Source organism: Podarcis erhardii, assembly GCF_964252035.2.
Source record: "Podarcis erhardii genome assembly, chromosome: 2".
Lineage (NCBI taxonomy): Eukaryota > Metazoa > Chordata > Lepidosauria > Squamata > Lacertidae > Podarcis > Podarcis erhardii.
This window is the reverse complement of record NC_138498.1, coordinates 30,963,571-30,985,778: the sequence shown is the minus strand read 5'-3', so window position 1 is coordinate 30,985,778 and position 22,208 is coordinate 30,963,571. Positions and strand designations below refer to the sequence as shown.

The following is a 22,208-nucleotide window of genomic DNA, read 5'->3' as shown; positions in this document are numbered from 1 at the left end:
TCCGGAGGTCTGTTCTTAACCTGAAACTGTTCTTAACCTGAGGTACCACTTTAGCTAATGGGCCTCCCGCTGCCGCCACGCCACTGGTGCACGATTTCTGTTCTCATCCTGAAGCAAAGTTCTTAACCTGAGGTACTATTTCTAGATTACCAGAGTCTGTAACCTGAAGCGTCTGTAACCTGAAGTGTCTGTAACCCAAGGTACCACTGTATTGCCTAAATAGTCAGCTAAATAAAATTCCCAAAGCAGAAACAATAACAAAACTAGCAAAATACTTTTTAATAAACGCATTCATTGAAAAGCAACAACAATAAGACGGCAGTCCTATATACAATTACCTGGAATTCTGTGGACTCCAACTAAAATACTTAAAAAATAAATAAATATTAACTTGTTACCTGAAGCCTAATTGTGGGCACCCGGGGAGGTAATTCCATCAAGGGATGCTATAACCAAAGAGGCCCTTTCTCTGGTTACCCCCTGCTTCACGTCTGGCAGTGGGGGTAACTTGGAGAACAAACTTTGATGCAATCCTTAATGCATGTGGAAGAAAACAGCTCTTCTGTTCTCCACTTCCCCAAGCTGGGGCTGTGGGGACCATTCCCCACATCCTGAGATGCCAGAAGCTTGGCAGCGAGATGTGAAAACGTTGGTGAAGCAGCTGACTTTCAGCCTTCTAAGATGAGCTTCTCACATGACAGGAGGCCATACATAAATGTATGCCCCTGACCTCTAAGAGTGGGTGAACCAATCTGTAGCACCTGCCCCACCCCCCATTCCCTGAGCCCCACAGAGAGCAACAGGGGGAAAGACAGCGACCCCACTGAGTAGACAGAGAAAAGCACTTAATGGCTGTGATAGCCAAGGGGCATAGAGACTGGTGCTGCTGTTAACGAGCATAATTAATTCCATACCACATGTCCAAATGTCATGTTTTTCTTTCCCCACAAAGTATACTCCAAGCCTAGCTACTTGAAAAATTTACATCGTTTTGCCTTCTGCGACATACAGCATAAAACATTCCAAGGATTTCTGGCATACCTGGGTAAGAAGTGGAATGGGGAGGCCCTGTCTAGATGAGTCAGGATCTCATTTTGAAAATGCCCAAGGCACTCCATGGTTGCTGAGCAAGGAAACAATCAGAATTTCCCCCTGCCAGGCCTGGATGCTCAGCTGACTGACTCCTCTTATTCTTCCCTAGACTTGGAGGCCCTGTAGTCAGAGGGTAAAACAGGGGCTCAAGTAGAACCATTCTAGCTTACTCAGCCGTGTGTGAACACAAGGCCAGCTTGTCAATTCCCCCATCGAAAACGGAGAAGGTTCCAGTTTTCTGTAAGACCACCAGAGTAGGGTACTTGAAAAGGAATGAGTGGGTGATCATGTACATTGACTTGCAAAGCTCTCTCACTTTCCCTTAGGGTAGGGAGGTGGTAGGCAACACTTGGCCCTCAGCCTGATTTCAAAAGCTCTCTGCAAGCGATCATCTCAGACCTCTGGAGTGGGAGAGACAAGGGAGTGGCAGGAAGCAAGAGAGAAAAAGGGTGGCTCCGCTTGCCACTATCATGCAACCCCCTACCGATTACCAGTGCAGCCACCTCCAGGGAATGCAGTCCTTGACTGGGAAAGCCCCCTGCCCCCACTGCCTTAGAGAAGTCTTGGCTAACAGACTGCAAGAACTCAAATGCTTGCTCACTACCATATTTGTCGCTCTATAAGACACACTTTTGCCCTCCTAAAAAATAAGGGGAAATGTGTGTGCGTCTTATGAAGCGAATGCAGGCTGCGCAGCTATCGCTGAAGCCAGGAGAGCAAGGTGGATTGGTGCACACCGATCCCTCTTGCTCTTCTGGCTTCAGCGATAGCCATGCAAAGCCTCGGGAGTGCAGCGGGAGCGCCCCTGCCTCTTCGCTCAAGAGGCTTTGCGTTGCTTTCTTGTTTTCCTCCTCTAAAAACTAGGTGTGTCTTATGGTTGGGTGCATCTTATAGAGCGAAAAATGTGGCATTTTGTCTGACCCAATAAAGCTATTGCCCTACAATGGATTTTGGGGTTTCCCCTTAAGGGTCCAAAAAGCTATATTTGCTTTTTCTGTGACTTCGGAGAATACTAAATTTACCTGCTCAAGAGGGCAACGCTAAACTGGAGGGAAATCATTTTATATCAGAATAATTATGGGACTTTAATCTGAGGATACATCCCCTCCAACAGCTAGATAAAACTACCTGATTTGGCTTCTGTTAACTTTGTCCTACCCCACCAAAAATTCATCTCTGTGGCTTCACCAGCATTAAAATTGCTGTGTATCTATTTCTTGCTGTTCTCTTCCACGAGGAGCCTGTGTTTCTCTCTTAATGCCAGACATAGATCTACAGAACTGATGGATTTTATGTTTTGAAAAATGGTGAATTGCCCATGTTGTTTCCTCATTCATCCCTACCTTAGGTGTTACCTGAAACCTGCATAGTATCTAGAAAACCCTAATCAAGTCTGCTATCTCTTGCAGACTTCATGGCTTTAACAGCAAACCAGTTTGTCTCTTCTGCCCCACATTTCTCAAGAAGAGTTCTGGAGAATTCAAAAGCTTGCTCACTCGTTGTGCCATTCTGGGTGCTGTACTATGGATTTTGCAATATGTTTAAATCTGTTCTAGGACCAATGCCAACTATTACTCTTTAGTTGTCTTGGATGGAAATTGCAACCTCCAATGACCTATTTCAATTAACGTGGGGGAGGAAAGGACTTGCCCAGGAATTTGTGGAAACCAAAAAACATTGTGATTTTTAAATGGGTAGTGTAATTTGTGAGGTTGGATCCGCCAAAATCACATTTTGGTCCACCATCTCAATTCAAAATAGCACCTGGCATCAAAACAGCAATGAAGTCCACCACACCTACTTTGGGAATCCTCATGCCAAATTTTGCAATGATAACTTGAGAGACAGCCAGACCTATACCAAAAAACTGACAGTGTAACGCCACAGTGATATTTCAGTCTGCCATTTTGATTCAAGATGGCACCTGGTAGTACAAATGGTGACAAAGCCCACTGCCCCCATCTCAGACACCCTTGCACTGTTCGGTGGTCACGTCTCAAGAGGGAGATGAAACTACGCTAAAAACCAGGCAAAGTCACACAAAAGTGATATTTTGGTCTGCTATTGAATCTAAATTATGCCCCGGGTCCCAACATTGATGAAAACTGCCACCCTCACCTCAAGAACCCTTGTGCCAAGTTTGGCAACTATATATTGAGAGGCGGCCAAACCTATTGAGAACAAATGGACAAAACATTTCGCAAAATTTAAAGTAGTGCTGCATGCCACCCCAATCTCCAAGCAGTGCAAGATTCCAGGAATTCCAGGTGCTTACCCAGAGTTCAGTTTCCTCAGAATGAGGAACAACAGAGACTGTGGTGTCTTTATTTGGTTATTAACATATATATAACCCATAGCTGTCAACTTTTCCCTTTTCTTGCGAGGAATTCTATTCGGAATAAGGGAATTTCCCTTTAAAAAAGGGAAACATTGACAGCTATGATATAACCTGAGTCTCACAGCATTAGCATCTCAAGGAGGCCTTGCTTCTCCCATAGCCACAACTCTCTGGCCTTTTGTCTTGCAAACTACCAGCAAATTGAGGGAGGGGGCCCAGCCATTGACATCTGGCACAGAGCCACTTCCTTTGCTACCTTAATGGCCCATACTTAGAGGGTCATTGCTTCACTAGGAAGTTACCGTAGTTTAGCTATTCCAGGAATTGAATCTGTGCTGGATCCAGGAATCTTAGAAGGGGGCGCATGCATACAGCCTATCCCCTCTATCTGTGAACATAATTTGGGGAAACCTAGATGCCCACTTGTTTAACGCTGAAGCCTGCTATAGCCTTTGTCCTTGGCCACCCAATTATACTAATTTATTAGCTTTGCTGTAATGTCCAGCTGACATCTGGGTGTCTTTCAGCACTTGACTTGACTCTGTATTGCCTTCTGATTGAGAGACGAATGTTGTCCTTTAATATATCAGGACCACTTGCTGTTGCTGTGCTGTTGACCCATCTGAATTCTCACCTTTCCCTACCAAAAGGAGGAATTAATCTGCACTTTTTACAGGTTTTCTAGAAATGTTGAAAGAGTCCATCATGCATGTAACTAGTAGCATTTAGGGTTCCATACTGAAGCATGTGACTTTCCCCCAGAGACTCCTGGGAGTGGAAAGGAGGAGTGTCAATAATGTATAATCCAGTGACACAGCTTGGGTTTTTAATTACAAGGAGTGGGCAAGGAAGAGTTACTGCTGAAGGCCCTGAGTACGATTAGAAACTGATCAATTCGGCAATTCAAGTATGCTTTACAAAAAAGAAGAAACAGACCAGTGCTTATTTGGAAATAAAAGCGGTTTATTCTGACATGTTCAACTGAAGACACCCAGAGACGTTTCAAAGGAAGAGCATTGCCAACTACAGCTAAAAAGAAAATGTTGTCAGCAGAAGCATTAAAAAGTTTAATAACAATTCATTCACAGTAAGATAGCACCATTTTTAAATCTTAACAAGAAACCCCCATTCATCCACTGAATATGCTCTCACATACTCCCAACTTTAGCCAGTCTTTCCTAACCCCAAAGTCTTCCCTTCTTCAAATTCCTCCCAACCCCCCCATGCCCTCCTCACCACTGTGTGATGTTTGCCATTTGTGTTTTAAAACACATACAATACAACAGAACTAATTTTCAGGATTCTGGAGTTTTTGTTTTGTTTTGGCTTTAGGAATCCAAAAGCTCTGGTTTAAGTTTGTATAAGCCTTAAGTCACTTAGAACTACACTGTTTGCATTACTGAACAACAAAGAGTTTGGTGGCTTCTTAAAGACTAACAAATTTATTATAAGCTTTCATGGACTAATTTTTAAAAGAACTTTGCAAGCAGTAAGCTCAGACAAAAGCAACCTGTCCTTCCCCCATCCCTAAAGACTGTCCTGATGCTGACATTTTTTACATCTTCTTTTTTCCAGAAAAATTAAAGCGTAGTATAAACCTTTACATAAGTACGGTAATCAAGAGGCAGTGCTCAAGGCATCAATCATTAAGGCAGCAACCCTACGTGCACTTAGTTGGAGGTTAGCTCTATTGAACTTACCTCTGAGTAAAAATGCATAGGATTGGGCTGAATTGCTCTTTGCTTGCCTCCTATACATTGGGTCGATGTATGTGTGAATACACTGTAGGTTTGATCACATTCCTGGGCAGCTGGTGCCAATGTTCAGCATGGAATGCTGAATTCCCAATAACACTTGCCTTATTATGTCCTAACACTGGTACCATTGACAAATCTGCTAACCAGATGATAGTGAACTGGATCCTCCTCTCTTGCATTTGGCCAGTTAAGAGTCAGCACTGGCAGAAGAAGAAAAAAAGAAGTATCTTAGAAGCTCATGTGTTTGAAAGTTTCCTCTTTTCCACTCATCTGAATTGCAAGTCACGAACTTTTATTTTGCAATCCTTTGTTTACATAATCCTTAAGCGTTTGTTCATATGGCCTGGTTTTATATACATGGTTTTAGGGCACCATATCCTCCCATCAAGTGGACAAAATTTCATAAAGTAGATCAATACTAATGAACCAGGCAGAGGGCCTTCTCAGTAGTGACACCCACCCTGTGGAATGCTCTCCCATCAGATGTCAAGGAAATAAACAACTATCTGACTTTTAGAAGACATCTTAAGGCAGCCCTGTTTAGGGAAGTTTTTAATGTTTGATCTTTTATCGTGTTTTTAGTGTTCTGATGGGAGCTGCCTAGAGCGGCTGGGGAAACCCAGCCAGATGGGTGTGGTATAAATAATAAATTATTATATTATTATTGAGCCAACCTAATAATCATCCACCTAAAACTACATTACGCCCCTCTTAGAATTTAATGAAAGCAAAAAGATTAATTAAAAGCAGGCTGAAATGAAAATACAGTGGTACCTTGGGTTAAGAACTTAATTTGTTCTGGAGGCCTGTTCTTAACCTGAAACTGTTCTTAACCTGAAGTGCCACTTTAGCTAATGGGGCCTCCTGCTGCCGCTGTGCCGCTGGAGCATGATTTCTGTTCTCAACCTGAAGCAAAGTTCTTAACCCAAGGTACTATTTCTGGGTTAGCGGAGTCTGTAACCTGAAGTGTATATAATCTGAAGCATGTGTAACCCGAGGTACCACTGTACATTAAAGTTGTTCCTTTAGAATTTTCAAAGATGGAATTACTCATATTTCCCTGAGGAAAAAATTAGGCCAGGTTCATCTAGGATGAGAAAGTTCAGGCAAGGTGCATTTAATCAAGCATCAAATCTCCAACAGGGGTTAACATCAACTCCTCTGTGGGAAGGTTCTCAGTAGAGAGATGGAGGCAGGCAAGGAAGACCCCGGAGCGTATTGCACCTGGAGTATCCTCTCTGTTCCCACCCTGGGCCATTCTACCACCAGCTGCCCAATGGGAAAGATCCTGGTGACATTTTAAAGAGTTATAAGACAGGGGCGGGGTGTGATTTGGATGATATATTTAGGTTCCCTCCAAGTCTGCGGTTTTTATATCTCTTTATGTATTCACATGGTATAAACATGCATGTTGTCCAAATACAAACACAGAGAGAACACATAAGGAAGCAATACACTTGTACCTCTGGTTAAGAAGTAATTCGTTCCGTAGGTCCGTTCTTAACCTGAAACTGTACTCAACCTGAAGCACCACTTTAGCTAATGGGGCCTCCTTCACCATAACTGATCAAGGTGCCGCCATCGGAGCACGATTTCTGTTCTCATCCTGAAGCAAAGTTCTTAACCCGAGGTACTATTTCTGGGTTAGCGGAGTTTGTAACCTGTAGCGTATATAACCTGAAGCGTATGTAACCCGAGGTACCAATGTACTCCAAAGTGCTTCTGTATCCAGAATGGGCAGGAGGTGCTGTTCTCATCTCTTTATCACTTTTAATTGATCTCTGAGATGCTGAGGGAAACAAAAGAAGAATGCAACAAAACTTCCACTTTTCAACTTTGCTTGGGGAGCAGCCTTCTCCGGCATTTCTCTTTCACACACAGTTCCAAAGAAAGACAGGGAGAAAGGGCAAGGTGGATTGTCTCCTCCTCGTCCCCATCCCCTGTTTTTTCTGCTCCCCCCCCCCCCCGCAACCTGGGAGCCTCACGGGCATCCCTCTAGAGGCTTCACCCGGGGCTGACACCTCAGCTAGTACACACACACCTGCCGCCGCCCTTTAGCTATGGCCCTGGCTTGGGATGCATGTAACAATACGTTGGTGGTGTTAATGCTACTTGCAAGAAGAGAGATAAATAACTGAAATGCACAAATAATTGGGGTGATCTTGCAGAACCACAGCACCACCACAGAGAAGGCCCTGCCCTTGTGCTCACTTGGCAAATACCCCAAGATGGCAACAAGATGCCTCTATGAAGTTACAAAGCAAGGTACGGGGCAACAGCCTTCTCCTGCTGTTTTGTCCCCAGCATTCAGCTCCAATGTTAAATTGTCTCCGCACATGGGAGTTCCACTTAATCTCACGTCTAATAGCAATAGTCAGATCTGCCTGCCGTGAATTCAGCTCCAGCTAAAATTCACTTAATGAGGGCAACAGGAAGGCAGGACCAGGCCACTGAAGTACTTGCTCATGATTTCCACCCGCACCCGCACCCCACTTCTCAGGAGGTGGCAAAATATATACGGTATTTCCTTTGAAGCTGCTCATTATGCATTGCCCAAAGCAGTTGTCTGCTTAATTCATCCAGAGACATGGCCTCTTCTCTCCCCAACCTTCCTTCCTATTTCTGAGCTTCAGAGGGATGAGGTTCTTTGCCACCTCCAGTTTTCTCTGGGCTGGGATGCTCTCTCCCTGCCCTCCCCCAAAAAAGCACAGAGTAAAGATTACGTGAGGTCTCCTCAAGTGCTCAAAAAGGGCACTTGTCAGGAAGAGTATTTTCTTTGCAGTCAGACAGCATATCGTTATTTACAAAAGATTTAGTTACTCCTTACTGTGGACCTTCCCTTCCATTTCTCCTCTCTCCTGTGGCTGAAATTTTGCCTTTTTCTAGCATTACTTTCCGAGCAATCAACATCTCAAATCAAGGCATTGCAGGGCTATGGTGCCTCACAGAAGGGAAATCTGTTCTGTAGAGTTGTCGTGTTTGGTAATTTTTTTAATTATTATTTTTATCTTATTTATACCCTGCCCATCTGGCAGGGTTTCCCCAGCCACTCTGGGGATAAATAAGGGATAAATCTTACTAAAACTCGGGTTGTGTAAATGTCTATTTGCTTATGAGGCAAACACCATAATGAACTGACTGACAGAATATAGAGGAGGGGGATCCTTCTGTGTTAAAACAAAGGGACTAAATATCACATTACTTTCAAGTGTCCTCCTGACACAATAGCACCATTCCCATTTGTATAGTGCTGCTTGCTAGGATGTTCCAACAGCTTCACTGACATCACCTTGATAATCTTTGCAACAGTCCTGTAAGGACAGTCTGCATCTTTATTCCCATACTGCAGAATGGGGATGACATGTCCTAAGAGATTGTTGTAAGATCACCCCAAAAGCTCACAGGAATGAGGTCTAATTTCTGCCTTGAAGCTCACTTGCTTCAGCTGCAATCCTATGCGCAGTTACCCCGAGGTAACTCCAACTGAACTCAATGGGGCTTAGTTCTGAGTATTGCACTGCACCTCACAACGCCATTTATGGGATACGAACGAGCTAAAGTTTGGTCTCCTTTTCCACCTCTGTTTTTCAAATATTCAATCCAAATACGGAAGGTGTTTTTTTTAAAAAAAAATGGTAGGAGGGGGCTGCTTTGTATTTACAAATTTATTAATGCATCAGTTAATAAAACCATTGTAAGCCCATTTATGTGACGATTTGTCGGCGGGTGCCAGCTGTCCTTCCAATTCGATACGGTCCGGCTGACTTGTGCAAAGAGGAAGGGGGCTGTCACGATGGGGACCCTTTCCGGGGCGCCCCTACAAACCGATCCATGCGGTGCCCTCGGGATTCACACGCCGGCCTCCCCACTCCGGCCCCCTTTGGAAGACGACGAGGTGCTGGCAAGGAAAGCTCTGCTCGCAGCAGCGCAGGTCCAAAACCAAGGCCAACTTCAGACAAAGTTCCCTGGAAGTCCTCGCCGCCGGCGCTTATTCGGGACTGACTTGAGCGTATCCGCCGGGGACGGTGCAGTAAAAAAAGTAAATCTGTCCGAAGCGCTTGGCTTCTTTCCCCCGCCAGGATTAAACTCCAGGAAGCAGCCACCCGCGCGCTCCGACCCAACTGTCCGATCCCCAGAGGAGGGATAGGAAAACGCCGCGTGAGACAATAGCGCCGGCCGCTTGGCTCCTTCCCTCCGCCAGAAGCAGCTTTGGCCCCGCCTTCCCCGCTCCTCATTGGCTCGCTGGGAATTTGGGGAGCCCCTGAGCTGGGCGTGGGGAGGCGGAGCCCGCTGCGCGCGCGTTGCATTGTGTGCGCCAAGGAGCCAAGGCGAGCGGGCAGTGAGGCGCTGGCGGCGGAGGGAAGCGCGCGCGTGCCCGCCCGGCTAGGCGAGGGAGGACGGCGGAGAAGCAGCAGCAGCAGCAGCAGCAGCAGCGCGCGCTCCCGGGGCCTCCCTCGCCTTGTTGTACTCGGCACAACGCTGGCTCCGCTACGAGCAAAGCAGCGGAGGGGCAGAAGCAGGCGGCAGCCCGAGCCGAGCCAGCCGGCGCCATGGAGGAGCTGAGCAGCGTGGGAGAGCAGGTCTTCGCCGCCGAGTGCATCCTCAGCAAGCGGCTCCGCAAGGTGGGCAGGCGGGCGGGCGGGCGAGGGAGCGGGCAAGCCGGCGGGGAGCAGCAGCAGCAGCAGCCGCCGCCTCCTCCGCGTCGCCTCTGGCTCTAACCCGCGCCTTCTTTTCTTCCTTTCTCTCTCCCTCCTCCGCAGGGCAAGCTGGAGTATTTGGTGAAGTGGAGAGGCTGGTCTTCCAAGTGAGTCGGGACAATGAACGCAGCAGCTGAGCGCCAGCCAGCCGTTGAGCTGAAGGGGGTCCAGGGGCGGGGCTTGAGCGCGGGGAGATGCTGGGCCCAGGCGACCCCTGAGTTTGGGGAGGGGGGGGGGAGAAACAAGGCGGGGAGGGGAGGGGGCGCAGAGAGCGAGAGGGAGAAACGGGGCTCCGAGGCGCTTGCCCCACACTACCCCCGGATCGGCGCTTCCAGGCGCTTGGAAGTTACTTTAGTTTTTTGTTGTTTCCCCCCTGCGAGGCTCCTGCTTTCCTACCCCACAATCGGGGAGGTGGGTGGGAGGGGGGCATCGTTTCCTCCTGCTGGACTTTCTTTTGTTTACCCATAATTGGTGCCTTAGCTTCTCTCTGTCTCCAGCACCTCCTTGATTTTGTTCACTTCTTCTCTCCCTGTGTTATATGTTAACTCTGCCAAATTAATCCACGGCCAGATGCCATGGGTCGCCTTCACTACCCCTTTTTGTAAGGGGGGGGGGTGGGACCGGAGGAGAAGATCTGAGGGAGCTGTTAGGATTCCCCAGGCTCCAGCAGAGAAGCTGCAACTGCTTCCCATGTTGTCTATGGATTCTCTTCTGAAACCTGAGATATCAACTGATGCATGTGGTGTGTTCTCCCTCCCTCCCCCCCCCCCACCTCATAGACTGGGGAGAGGGGTTGTCAACCTAAGAGGCAACCATCTCTGTTTACTCCTCCTGCCAGCTGCGCCTGCAAACCAGGCTTCACCCCACCCCACCCCCGTTTGCTTTCATCCTTTTCTTGCTTGACTTCTCATTTTACTCCCTTAGCACATACATGTGTGTGTGTTCTCAAGTTATTCATAATCCACCTGAGGTTTCCCCTTTGCCAAGCGAATACTCCTTTTTCTGCTCTCCTCTCCTTTCCATTATGGAAATTGAACCTACCCTGTCATGTGCTGCTAAATTCTCACCCCACTTAATGACCCACAGTTCAAAAAAAAAAAAAAATTCTCACCTTCCCAATCAATTATTTTTTCAATTCACTCTAAGAGCATAGCCACGTTCAGTTTTAAATCTGCCAGTGTGATGGTTGTGTACGGCTAGGGCTGTAGCATTTCTGAGGGTTATTGTAATGAAACGGTACTTCTAGACTCTAGGGTGTGGTATCTTTGATAAAATGGGCATGCTTTATCTCAAAAGTTAAAAAAATAAAAAAAAGTAGACATTTGCCTGCTATTAACTACCTGTTTTATAAAAAGAAGGTTGTGTTTACTGTGACTGGTTACTTTTTTCCAGGCATAACAGCTGGGAACCCGAAGAGAATATTCTTGATCCCAGGCTGCTCCTGGCCTTTCAGAAGAAGTGAGTAAGCCACAAACTGAGAGGCAGGGAGGGAGGGTTCCTCTAGGCTGCCCAGCTGGGATTATGGAAACAGAATACAGAGTAGACCATTGTGTATTCATTGTTCCCTCTAAATTGCAGTACTCAAGACAGCCTTTCCTTGGTACCTAAATATAAAGTGTTTTAATGCCCTGGTGTGTTTAGTGGTCTCGGTAGACTCAAAAAGTCACGTCTTGTTGTGGGAGGGATGTTTGCAAACAATGCTTAAATCTGTAGCTTGCTTTTCCTGCTTCTGTACTGCATGTATTAGGCTACAATGTAGGCTTCATTTGAAAGTCTCTCTCCCACTTGCTGTGCTGCGTAAACAACACACATATGTAAGTAGCATGAGAGGGCAGCGCCATGCAAAAAAAAGTCCTTAAACTTGATGGCTTGTAAAGTATTTGTATGTTTCAGCTCCAGTCTGCTGCTAGTGGGACGCATTGTATGTCCAAACTCACAGAAGAGAAACTTTAGAAGCAAAATAGGTTAGCTTTTGGCAATAGTAGTGCAGTCTCAAATTGCTGGCACTCTCCTTCCAAATGCCTTATAGTAGCCACTTTTTCTGTTTGTTTTATAGGATAGCAAATAATAATAATTAATAATAATTAATAATTACAATTAAATTAATCCCAACCTAAAATTAGAAAAGATGTCTGACAGAATACTGGAAACAATTTCCACTAACTGTTAAGAAAATATTGTAACCCCCTTACCTTACTCAAAAGTCTCCAACTTGAGATGTTCTGTGTTGTTCTTGGGTTTTCGGTTTGTAGTTGTAGAATTAAGAATGCCTAAAACTTACTATAGTCAAATCTGAAGCAGACTGCAAAGAGTTCCTGAAGGAATTCTCCATACATGAGTGATTGGGTAACAGAACAGAAGGCAAACTTTGTTTATTCATTTGGACAGGCTTAAGTCCAAGGTCTTTATATTAGGGCAGACTGTCTTAACCATCGGGGCAAATGGTGAGGAAATTCACTAGGTGAAACCACCAATAGCTGCTGCATGGTTTCTGCCTTAGTCTTTGGTGGTGGGAGTCGGGGACCTAACATAGTATTTGCCCTCCTTCACTCTGCAGTAACAACAAACAGCTTTGGCTAGCCAACCACCTTGCAAACCACCTCTAGCCACAGAAATATTTGCAGTTCTGTTTGGTAGCTTGAGCAGCTTTCAGAGTACATATGCTGAGTCCCAGCAGCTTTAGTGGCTCCGGTTCCACATGCATCCTTAAATATATATATATCTGTGGCTTGGAGCTAAGCAGCTCTCCTGGTCCCCTACCCTGTTCCAGCAACACCTGCTGAAATTTCTTTTTTCACCATAACTGATCAAGGTGCTGGTGCCTGTTTCTCTTTTTCACCTGTTCAACCTGCCCATGCAAGTAGTATCCATGGAGCCTCTCTGGTTGCATTTAGTAAAAGTGAGAGTTCTTGTTTCACCCCCAATGCACAACTGGAGAAAGTAACAGGGGCAGGGTGGGTAATAGCTAAAATGATCTGTAGATTTGAGCTATTCTCTTGAAGACTATGCACCCCCATCGTTTAATCATCTGAATCAATATTACTAAGATAAGGGCATGATAGAGGTTTGAATGTCTTGAGTAGCACGGAAATAATGAATGTCAAAGATGATTCGTTCTTAAAACGGAAATCATGAAGCTGATAGGCTGCAACTGTGAAAGGGGAGGGCTTTCATAGAATTTGTTGCCTTGTGGTGGTCTCTGCCCTGAATAGCTTTTTTTTTTTTTTAAGAAAAGTAGGTAGGTTCACAGAAGGTGGGTACTAGCAGTAAAATAACTTGAAATTGAATCTTTGTGTTCAGGGACAATGTGCTTTCAACCGTAAGGGTGTTGGTGGTGTGCCTTCCTTGTACCTTCCTTGTGGGTATCTGGTCTCTGTTGAAAGGAAGAATCTTGACCTAAGAACTCTGATTCACCCCACTTTGTACGATTTTTGTGACCAGAAGATATAATTTGGGGTGGAGAATGTGTGGGTGTGAGCTTGCTGGAAACTGAAATGAAACAGCTAAAAGAAATACAGTGGTACCTCGGGTTACATACGCTTCAGGTTACATACGCTTCAGATTACAGACTCCGCTAACCCAGAAATAGTGCTTCAGGTTAAGAACTTTGCTTCAGGATGAGAACAGAAATCATGCTCCGGCGGCACGGCAACAGCAGGAGGCCCCATTAGCTAAAGTGGTGCTTCAGGTTAAGAACAGTTTCAGGTTAAGTACGGACCTCTGGAACGAATTAAGTACTTAACCCCGAGGTACCACTAATAGTAGTGCATTGGTCACTGAGGGTACAATCCTGTGCTAGAGTTAACACTGGCTTAAGTCAGAAGCCCTTTCTATACCTCCCAGCAGAGCACAGCCGTTCCGTCAGCAAAAGGAACAGATGGAGCAGCCGAAATAGGATGGGGGAGTCATGGGGGACAGATTCTATATCTCTTTCATCCATAGCTACACCCCCACTTGCAGAATGACATTACACAAGTGTTAAGGCTGGTGCAGATAATTTCTCCTTCTGTTGACTTAAATGGGGAATAAAATAAAATAAAAATAGCCATAGGGTATGATGTATATGTTACTGCCCAATCACAGTGCACCTCCCCCAGATAATAAAAATCCAACACAGGATGAATATAACTTCTCTGGCTCCATGGGCATTGTTCAGAAGAGGCGACTCTGGCAATGGGAAGCTGTGAGGAAAGGGCACTCTGTGCATAAATGGAGCCCTTTTCACAGAGCAGCCTGGTCTCAAAACACACACAGGAAGTTGAGCACATTGAGTGTCACAGGCTAGAGCAAGCAAGTACCTGGTCAGCCAGACACACAACTCCACTCCCATGGCTGCTTGTACCTGGACAGAAAACTCCACACAGGTAAACAAAGGAAGCAGGAGTATGTGCTGTAATGTGTAGTTGCTACAACTGTTTCCCTTCTCTCTGTCCCGCTGCCCCTTTGCTAGAATGAACGCCGTGCTGTGTATTGGCTGAACTATCTTGCTCTAACACATTGCCGTCCCCCCACTACCAGAATAGGGAGCAGTGTCTCCTACACAAAGGGGAGACACCCGCCTTTTAAAATGAAGGTATGCCCTCTGTTGTCAGAGGCCAGGCATCCCACTCCAACCATTGCTACCACAGACAAGGTGCTTAAGTCGTTTTTGATCTTGAGCAGGGAAGGTCATAGCCTGGTTGTAGGAAGCATGGCAAACAGCCACTGTGTGCACAGTGTTCCGCTACAACTCCTGGTTTGGGGGAAGGAGGTAATATACTCCATCAATGCAGTCTCTCACCTCCCTTCCCCACACCGATCACATTGAGCATGAGCATTGGAAGAGCATCTGGGTGGCACCACTCACTACTGTGCATCCAGTAATAGGAACTATGTGCTGCAAATGCTACCCATTGCTTGTTTCTCTCAGTCTGCATCTCCCCTCGTTCCCTACAAGCTGTTTTCACAAAACCGCAGGGTCTACCCCACACCATGTTCCGCATAAGCCAGAAGGGAGGCCCAACTCATGACCAACAGCGGTGACTAAGCTGCACACAGCTGTTCCTTCGTAGCAGCCTTCCTCAACCTAGTGCCCTCCACACGTGTCTGGACTTCCACGTCCCAGACAGACAGCCCTGCTAGATGAGGCTGATGGGACTTGTAGTCCAGAGCATCTGGAGGGCAACTGGTTTAGGAAGGCTGCTCTGTAGGGTTGTTAAAAGGACTTGCTCTGGGCAGGTGCATTCTTCCTTGCAAGTTCCGTGGCAGCTATGCCAAGATCCTTGCAAGATCTTGTGCAAGTTCTCTTCCCTCTGCTTTGTTTATTGTGCTCCAAAACAATGGTTGTGAGGAGCCCACAGCCATGTGCTACAGACTGAGCCGCTGAAGCTGATGGATTTGGGGGCAAAGTTGCATTGCCTTGCGTTTTCTTGTGCGTGGTGACTCAGGATGGTGGTGTCCCTGTTGTGAGTCCATTGCCTCTCTGTGTGTGCAGCATGTAGGCATTGGCACAATCCCTGATTGGGTGGGCTGCCGTGTTTTTTCCAGGGCTACTCTAGGCATACTTGCCATTTTTCTTGCTGCTTTTTATTTATTGTTTTCTAGGTGTGTGTTTATTCACTCTTGGTCTGGGTACACATTGGATATGTTGACTATTCCATCAGTATAGTAGTGGCTTATCTCTGATCTTGGTTTATTACAACTATTGTGTTGCTCTGTTGGTGGAATAGAACCAAAATTCCAAATGTTTGGGGATATATGAAGACCACATATGTGAAATGAAATAACATACACTTGATGTAGTAGATAATACGTGATGTGAGTTGAATACAAACAAATTACTTGCCACGTAAAGTTTCCACTCCATGGTGGTTCAGCTGTATTAATGTAAATATATGGTATATCATCAGGTTCTACCACATTCTCATGTGTATGCAGGGCGGGAGAGCTTTACAAAATAGCAGGCTTGTCTTGTGTTCTTATGGCAATGCTTCCCCACATTTCCTCTGGTTGGATAGTCATTGGTATTAATAATCAGTTGCTAGTGATTAGTGGGGAAATATTTATCCAACTATAGAGTTTTGTGTTTCCCTGCTGCTTTGTCACCTTCAGTTTTCATGTTCAGATTTCCATTTCTAGTGTTGCTTGTGTACTACAAAAGAAAGAAGTACAGTACATGCAAGTTTAATGCATTTTTAAAAAATACTTATGCTTTGGCATTTAAGTATTTCTCTTCAATGAAAAACTAATATCTCTGAAACCATAGTCATGTTTACATGTGTGTGTTGTGCACAAATGCACAAACTACTAAAAATTCATGTGTACAGAATGGATAATATTAAATTGCTTGCACAATAGACCATCTCAAAACTTAAAAAGAATCAGTCTTATTTGTAAAACACCAGAATTTTTTCCTAAGAGAACAACTCCAGAGAGAAGGAAAAAATGCGTTTTTGATCTCTTTGGAACAGTGCCATTAAACTTTTGAGATAACAAAACCAGAATATATCATCTACTTCTGCACACATATAACCAGGGGAAAGTAGCAAATAGCAGTAATGTACAGAGGGGTGGGTAGGGCAAATGTCTTTTACTGCTTAGTAACGAAGCAGGTCAGTAAGCTAGGGATGGCAGAACACCAGCCATGGAATACTACAGAACCAGACAGGGTCATCTGCATTGTCAAATGCTAGCATTTATTTGAAAAACAGACATACTTTCCTACATTTCTCAAAATGGTAAACCCATGGTCTTTATTCACCCATGGAATCATCTGCGAGAAGAGAGACTTTGAGAACTGCACTGTCATTTTGTTGTCTTTTCAGGGAACATGAGAAGGAGGTGCAAAATCGGAAGAGGGGCAAACGACCTAGAGGCAGACCCAGGAAGAACGTTGTAAGTAATGGTGATTTCTGGGAGGAAGCTAGAAATGGATGTTTAGTGCAGCAGACTGTGGGGGGTGGAGTAGGGACAGGACACATGCTTGCTTGCATAACAACATAATTCATGTGCCTCTGTTAGAAAGTGTGTCTTGTGCCCTCTGTGGCTTTATCCCACAGCTGGTTGTGTGTGCCCGGTCCCCTGGAGTCTCCATGGGCAATCAGGAAACTAAATAATGCCTGTATCCAGAAACATTTCCTTTTTGAAGCCAGGGAAAGTGGAAATAGTTTTCTGAGTTCTGAAAATTAAATAGTTGTCCAGGTAGCATATTGTTATTATTAGAATCTTACTTAAAAGTTTTATGTAAGGCTGCATGGTCTTAAGTATCGGCATGCCACAAGAGAGAACCAGATGGGGTTTTTTGTAATAACAGGAAGTTACTAGGGCTTTAAAAATGTTTGGTAATAAAGTAGATCTCTCTGCTTTGATGGACTTTCCATGCAGCGGCCCTTCAAAAACCTTCACTGACAGTATTACAGTGGTACCTCGGGTTACATACACTTCAGGTTACAGACTCCACTAACCCAGAAATAGTACCTCGGGTTAAGAACTTTGCTTCAGGATGAGAACAGAAATCGCATGGCGGCAGCAGGAGCTAAAGTGTTGCTTCAGGTTAAGAACAGTTTCAGGTTAAGAACGGACCTCCAGAATGAATTAAGTACTTAACCTGAGGTACCACTGTACTGAAGAAGCAGAGCATATTAATGTCGCTCCTACTCTTTGCATGTGTGTGTTACTTTGTTTTTAAAGGAACCGGAGGTGCCTGCAAAAAGCAAATCCAGCAGCTCTTCTTCCTCAAGCTCCTCCTCATCTTCCTCCTCCGATGAAGAGGATGAAAGTGACCTTGAGACAAAAAGAGGTCAGCGGAGCAGAGAGAGCCACCCAGTGCCTCAAAAGAAAGCTCAGATCCTGGTTGCCAAACCTGAGAATAAGGACCCTATTAGGAAGAAGCGTGGCCGGAAGCCTCTGCCTCCGGAGCAGAAGGCAGCGAAGAGGACTGTCAACCTGACAAAGGTGCTGAAAACAAACCAAAAGGAGATGGGAGGCGGGGGAGGAGCGCCCAAACTAATGAGCAAGATGCAGCCACAACACAATGCTCAAAGTTCTGGCATTGCCATGCTTAAATCCCACATGAAGGAAGCCCAGGGTGCATTTGGTGGGTTTTGTTCCGGGGCTTCCTCCACCGACAACCTCTCCAGTATTGTGAAAAGCACCTCGTCTGGGAGCCCAAACTGCGGCATCAGCTGGCAGAGCTCCATCGTACATTATATGAGCAGGATGTCGCAGAACCAGAACTCAGCAGATGCCTCTGCCGTGGGGAGACTGACGCTCAAGTCAGCCATGTCCTGCAAGAGTGGCCTGGGGCTTGATTTAAAACTGAAAAACCAGAAAGCCGGCGGGGATCTGGAGTTGACCGTGCAAGGCTCCAAGGTGACAAAGAGGCCTGGCAGCAGCAGCGCGTTGGGGGAGCAGAAAACAGGGTACGGTGCTGGCGCCCAGAACTTGCACAATGGCAGCAAGCCCCCCGCCAGCTCTGCCAACAACCACCCAGCTTCCAACCAAGAACTCAACCTCCAAGCTTTAAATCTGCAGAGTGTGAAAAATGGGATGAATTCCACAGGCAACCTTTCCCGCCATGCTTGTGGGACTGTGGCCAAGGGCACCGGCGGCAGCCTTGCTGTGAGCACAGGGGTGGGCAAGGGCAGTGCCGGGCCTGGCAGCGGCTCAAACGCCACAAACGCAGGGGCAGCGTTGGCAGGCACAGACCCTCGCAAAAGTGAGAAGCCGGCACAACGAGCAGCTGTGGGCGAGAGGGATGCAGCCGCCAAAAGCGGCAAGCCTCCGTGTGCCCAGGAGGGGTGCCCCGCAGCAGAGAACCATAAGGCTTCAGCCCTCTCTGAGATGAGCACCGGAGAAGAGGAGACGAGCTCGGATTCAGACAGAGATTCTTCTTCTTTCCCCGGAGCAGGCCAGAACATGTCTGTCTCCGTCCAGACTAGCCAGGACTGGAAGCCCACTCGCAGCCTCATCGAGCACGTCTTTGTCACAGATGTGACAGCTAACCTGATCACAGTGACTGTCAAGGAATCACCAACCAGTGTTGGCTTTTTTAATCTTAGACATTACTGAGCTCGGAGGCATGCAGGGGGAAGATAGGTTTCCCTCCCGCTCATCCTGTCTCATTGACTCTACCTGACTGTTGCCTTGGATGCCAGAAGGGGAAACAAAACCCAGCTGCTCCCACCCTTTATAAGCTATATGCTATGACGCAGTCACTCTGCATTGGGAGGCTCTGTAGTGGTTGACCATGGTAGCTTCCGGCCTGTAGTTTTATCTATGGAAACTCCCTGAAGCATGCAGTGGGTTCTTCTCGGGAGCCAAGTTGTTAATGCAGCTGCCAAAATATATGTGATGCGGTGGGGGACTCTCTTTCTCAAGAGGAATGGCTTTACTTGTTGAAACCAGCCATTATAGAGGAGGGCAAAGGCTGGTAGCCCAGGTTTTGCTGTGCTTGGGGACTTCTTAGCTTTATGAGTTAGAAATGGCAGAGAGAAATGGAGATCTAGCCGCCTGGTAAGTTGGGAGAGCAAGCCTCCAGTACAATAACATTTGTGTTCTCCAAGGAAAATAAATTCCTCATTCCTTCCACCAAACTATCCACATTCAAACCTTGTCATTTCCTAGGACAGTGAAACCCAATCTAAACCCGAATGCGAATTTAGGAGGCTGCAAGAGAAAGAGCATATGAAATGAGAATGATGTTTACATTTCCTTAAGTCGATGCCTTGGATTTGGAAGCAAAAGGGGATGGTCTAGAAGTGGGCATTGCCCTCGGAGCTTTGGGGGCTGGGCCTGAGGGTGCTGCTTGTTGCGGGGCCAAACTGGCAGTGGGCTGCTTCAAAAGGCTCAGGTTGAACATTGGCCCCTGGAAGCACCAGATCTATTTAGGAACCCTTGTGCTGCAGTGTACAGGAAATCATTCCAATAAAACAGTCTCTGAGGTCTGCTCACAACACCCTTTTTCACTTGCATGGAGCTGCTCAGAGTGGGGAATCCAGCCTCCTTTTCCTTATTAGCACCAGGGGTGTGTTTGAGGGATACTTTGCCCATCACAAAAAAATTACATGGGAAACACATGTGAATCATTGTTAAGAGTTTAGCTGTGCATTCATGTTTGATGAAGCCGTGGCCAGTTGTGGCTTCCAAACATGCTTATATGCAGAAAAAATCCATATGTGCACTGGTGATAAATGGTTATACAGGGGGAGTCTTTTAAAAGAGGCCCCGTGGAACATGTGTACTCTGTATCCACGGGGCCTCTCTTAAAGGACTCACCCTATATATATGTAGGTGTGTATGCATATTTATATATTTTCCTCACAGAGAAAAAATAGAAGCAGAGTTCATTCAGTAGTACTCCATGTAGACATTTTGTAGTCCTGAGGTTTTGATGAGCGAGAATGTTGCTGATATCTGCCAATCAAATTTAAATGAGGGCATTTGGGCAACAGATTCTTAGGGTTTCTATTGGACCGATCTCTTCCTCCGCATTCTTGCTCGCAAGCTTGATACAAAACATCCCATGCATATAACATTTGGATGGGGAGCTCAGCTTTCTTCTCCCTTACTGATGTTTTGGGCTGCATGTAGATCCGGCATCCCCGCATCATATATTACTAGCCTTCACACACATGATGCAGAGTCAAAGTTCTCCTTGTGATTTGTAGTTACAGGAAGGGTTCATTGTGACATCACCCTTTCCTGCTTGCCAGTGACTGAACCAGAGAGGTCAACATTTGTGTTGAGCCTGAACTTGCCTGAAGTCAAGCTGTGACTCAGTTTGAGTCTGTTTTGCTTCTCCCAAAATAGATGTTTCCTATGGGTCAAACCTGTAATCCAGGTTTGCACTAGCACCGAGCAGCATGTTTATTTCTGTCAGAATTTGACTTGTGTCCCTTCTAGCTTGTCAGGACTTCAGCATGCCCGAAGACCATAGCACGCTCAGAGGGGGAAATGGGTAGGAGCAGAGGGTGTCTAGATCAAGGGTGGCTAGCCAGTGAGTTTTCTGTACCAAAGGTTTTCTGTACACCCAAAAAAAAAAAAAATTCCTAACTATTTGGCATTATTAATTTTTGTTAAGCAAATTAAAAACTGTTTTACTGGGGTGATCCCCACTGTGGTGCTGTGATGTTCCCACTGACATGCTATGGAAAGTCAGCCAGTCCTCCAAAAACTACCGTATTTTTCGCTCTATAAGATGCACCTTTACCTTCCTAAAAAGTAAGGGGAAATGTGTGTGCGTCTTAAGGAGCGAATGCAGCCTGCGCAGCTATTGCTGAAGCCAGAACAGCAAGAGGGATTGCTGCGCAGTGATCCCTCTTGCTTTTCTGGCTTCTGGGATTGCCGTGTGAAGCCTCTTCAGGGCAGCAGGAGCGTTCCTCCCAATGCACTGAAGAGGCTTTGCGTTGCTTTCGCTGAAGCCAGAACAGCAAGAGGGATTGCTGCACAGCAATCCCTCTTGCTGTTCTGCCTTCTGGGATTCAGAATATTTTCTTTCTTGTTTTCCTCCTCCAAAAACTAGGTGTGTCTTATGGTCAGGTGCGTCTTATAGAGCGAAAAATACTGTATGTGCCTTTGGCTTGCAAAGGCACCATTTCATTCTCTGCTGTTGCATCATTCCAAGAAGGTCTTTGGGCTCAGGAACTGAGCCCACCTACTTGTTTCCTCAGCCCTAAGACCTTGGAATGGTGCTGTGCTGCAATAAGAAAAGGCACTTTTGCAAGGCAAGTGGGAGGCTCGGCTGCCTATCCCTGCACTGAGCTGATTGGGAGAATGAGGCAGGGAGGAGCTGTCTACTTTCATCTGCCTGTGCATGCAAGTGAAGGGAGCATTGGCCACACTGCAGCCAATGAAAAGGGTTAGCCTCTCCAGGTCTCCATTATTTATAACAAGATGCTTTCAAACCTTGGCTACAAGAACATGCAGCTGTGTAGCTTTCATAATCCTAGGGTGTATGAACATTAAAATACTTGTTTATAGGAGCTGCTCAAGGACAAATGGGTGTGTCCCAGGCTTAATTGTTCTGAAAGTTGAACAGATTGTGTTTGCATCTTAGTTGGTAGTTTGACTGTCATAATATCACCCAGGCCCTAGTTTGCAACCTTTGGACCTTTAAAAAAAAGAACAAGTGGTTTGGCCTTCCAGTTTTTCTGTTTACTCACTACTGCCACATGAGTTTCCAAACAAGGATATTTATATGCCTTAAAATAAAATAAGGATGAGAAAGGAAGGTGCAAACCTTTTGGGGATATTGTGCCGATTACACTTGGGTTCACTGCAGCTGTGTATGGAATTGGATATTAAAGCAGGTTGGTTCATTCAACCTTGATTATGCAGAAGTAAATC

The 22,208-nt window shown here is 46.0% G+C and overlaps 1 protein-coding gene and 1 long non-coding RNA gene across 2 annotated transcripts in view; both read left to right on the top strand.

The window, feature by feature from the left end:
* Window positions 1-22,208, top strand: part of LOC309335166 — a 722,355-nt gene that overhangs the window by 499,789 nt on the left and 200,358 nt on the right. The gene's annotated exons all lie outside the window — the stretch shown is intronic.
* On the top strand, window positions 9,523-21,151 carry CBX2 (chromobox 2). Its single transcript, XM_081851275.1, has 5 exons — window positions 9,523-9,809; window positions 9,948-9,991; window positions 11,277-11,342; window positions 16,688-16,757; window positions 17,553-21,151. Exons 1-5 carry the CDS (start codon window positions 9,738-9,740, stop codon window positions 18,930-18,932), a joined length of 1,632 nt encoding a protein of 543 aa, XP_081707401.1. The 5' UTR covers window positions 9,523-9,737; the 3' UTR covers window positions 18,933-21,151.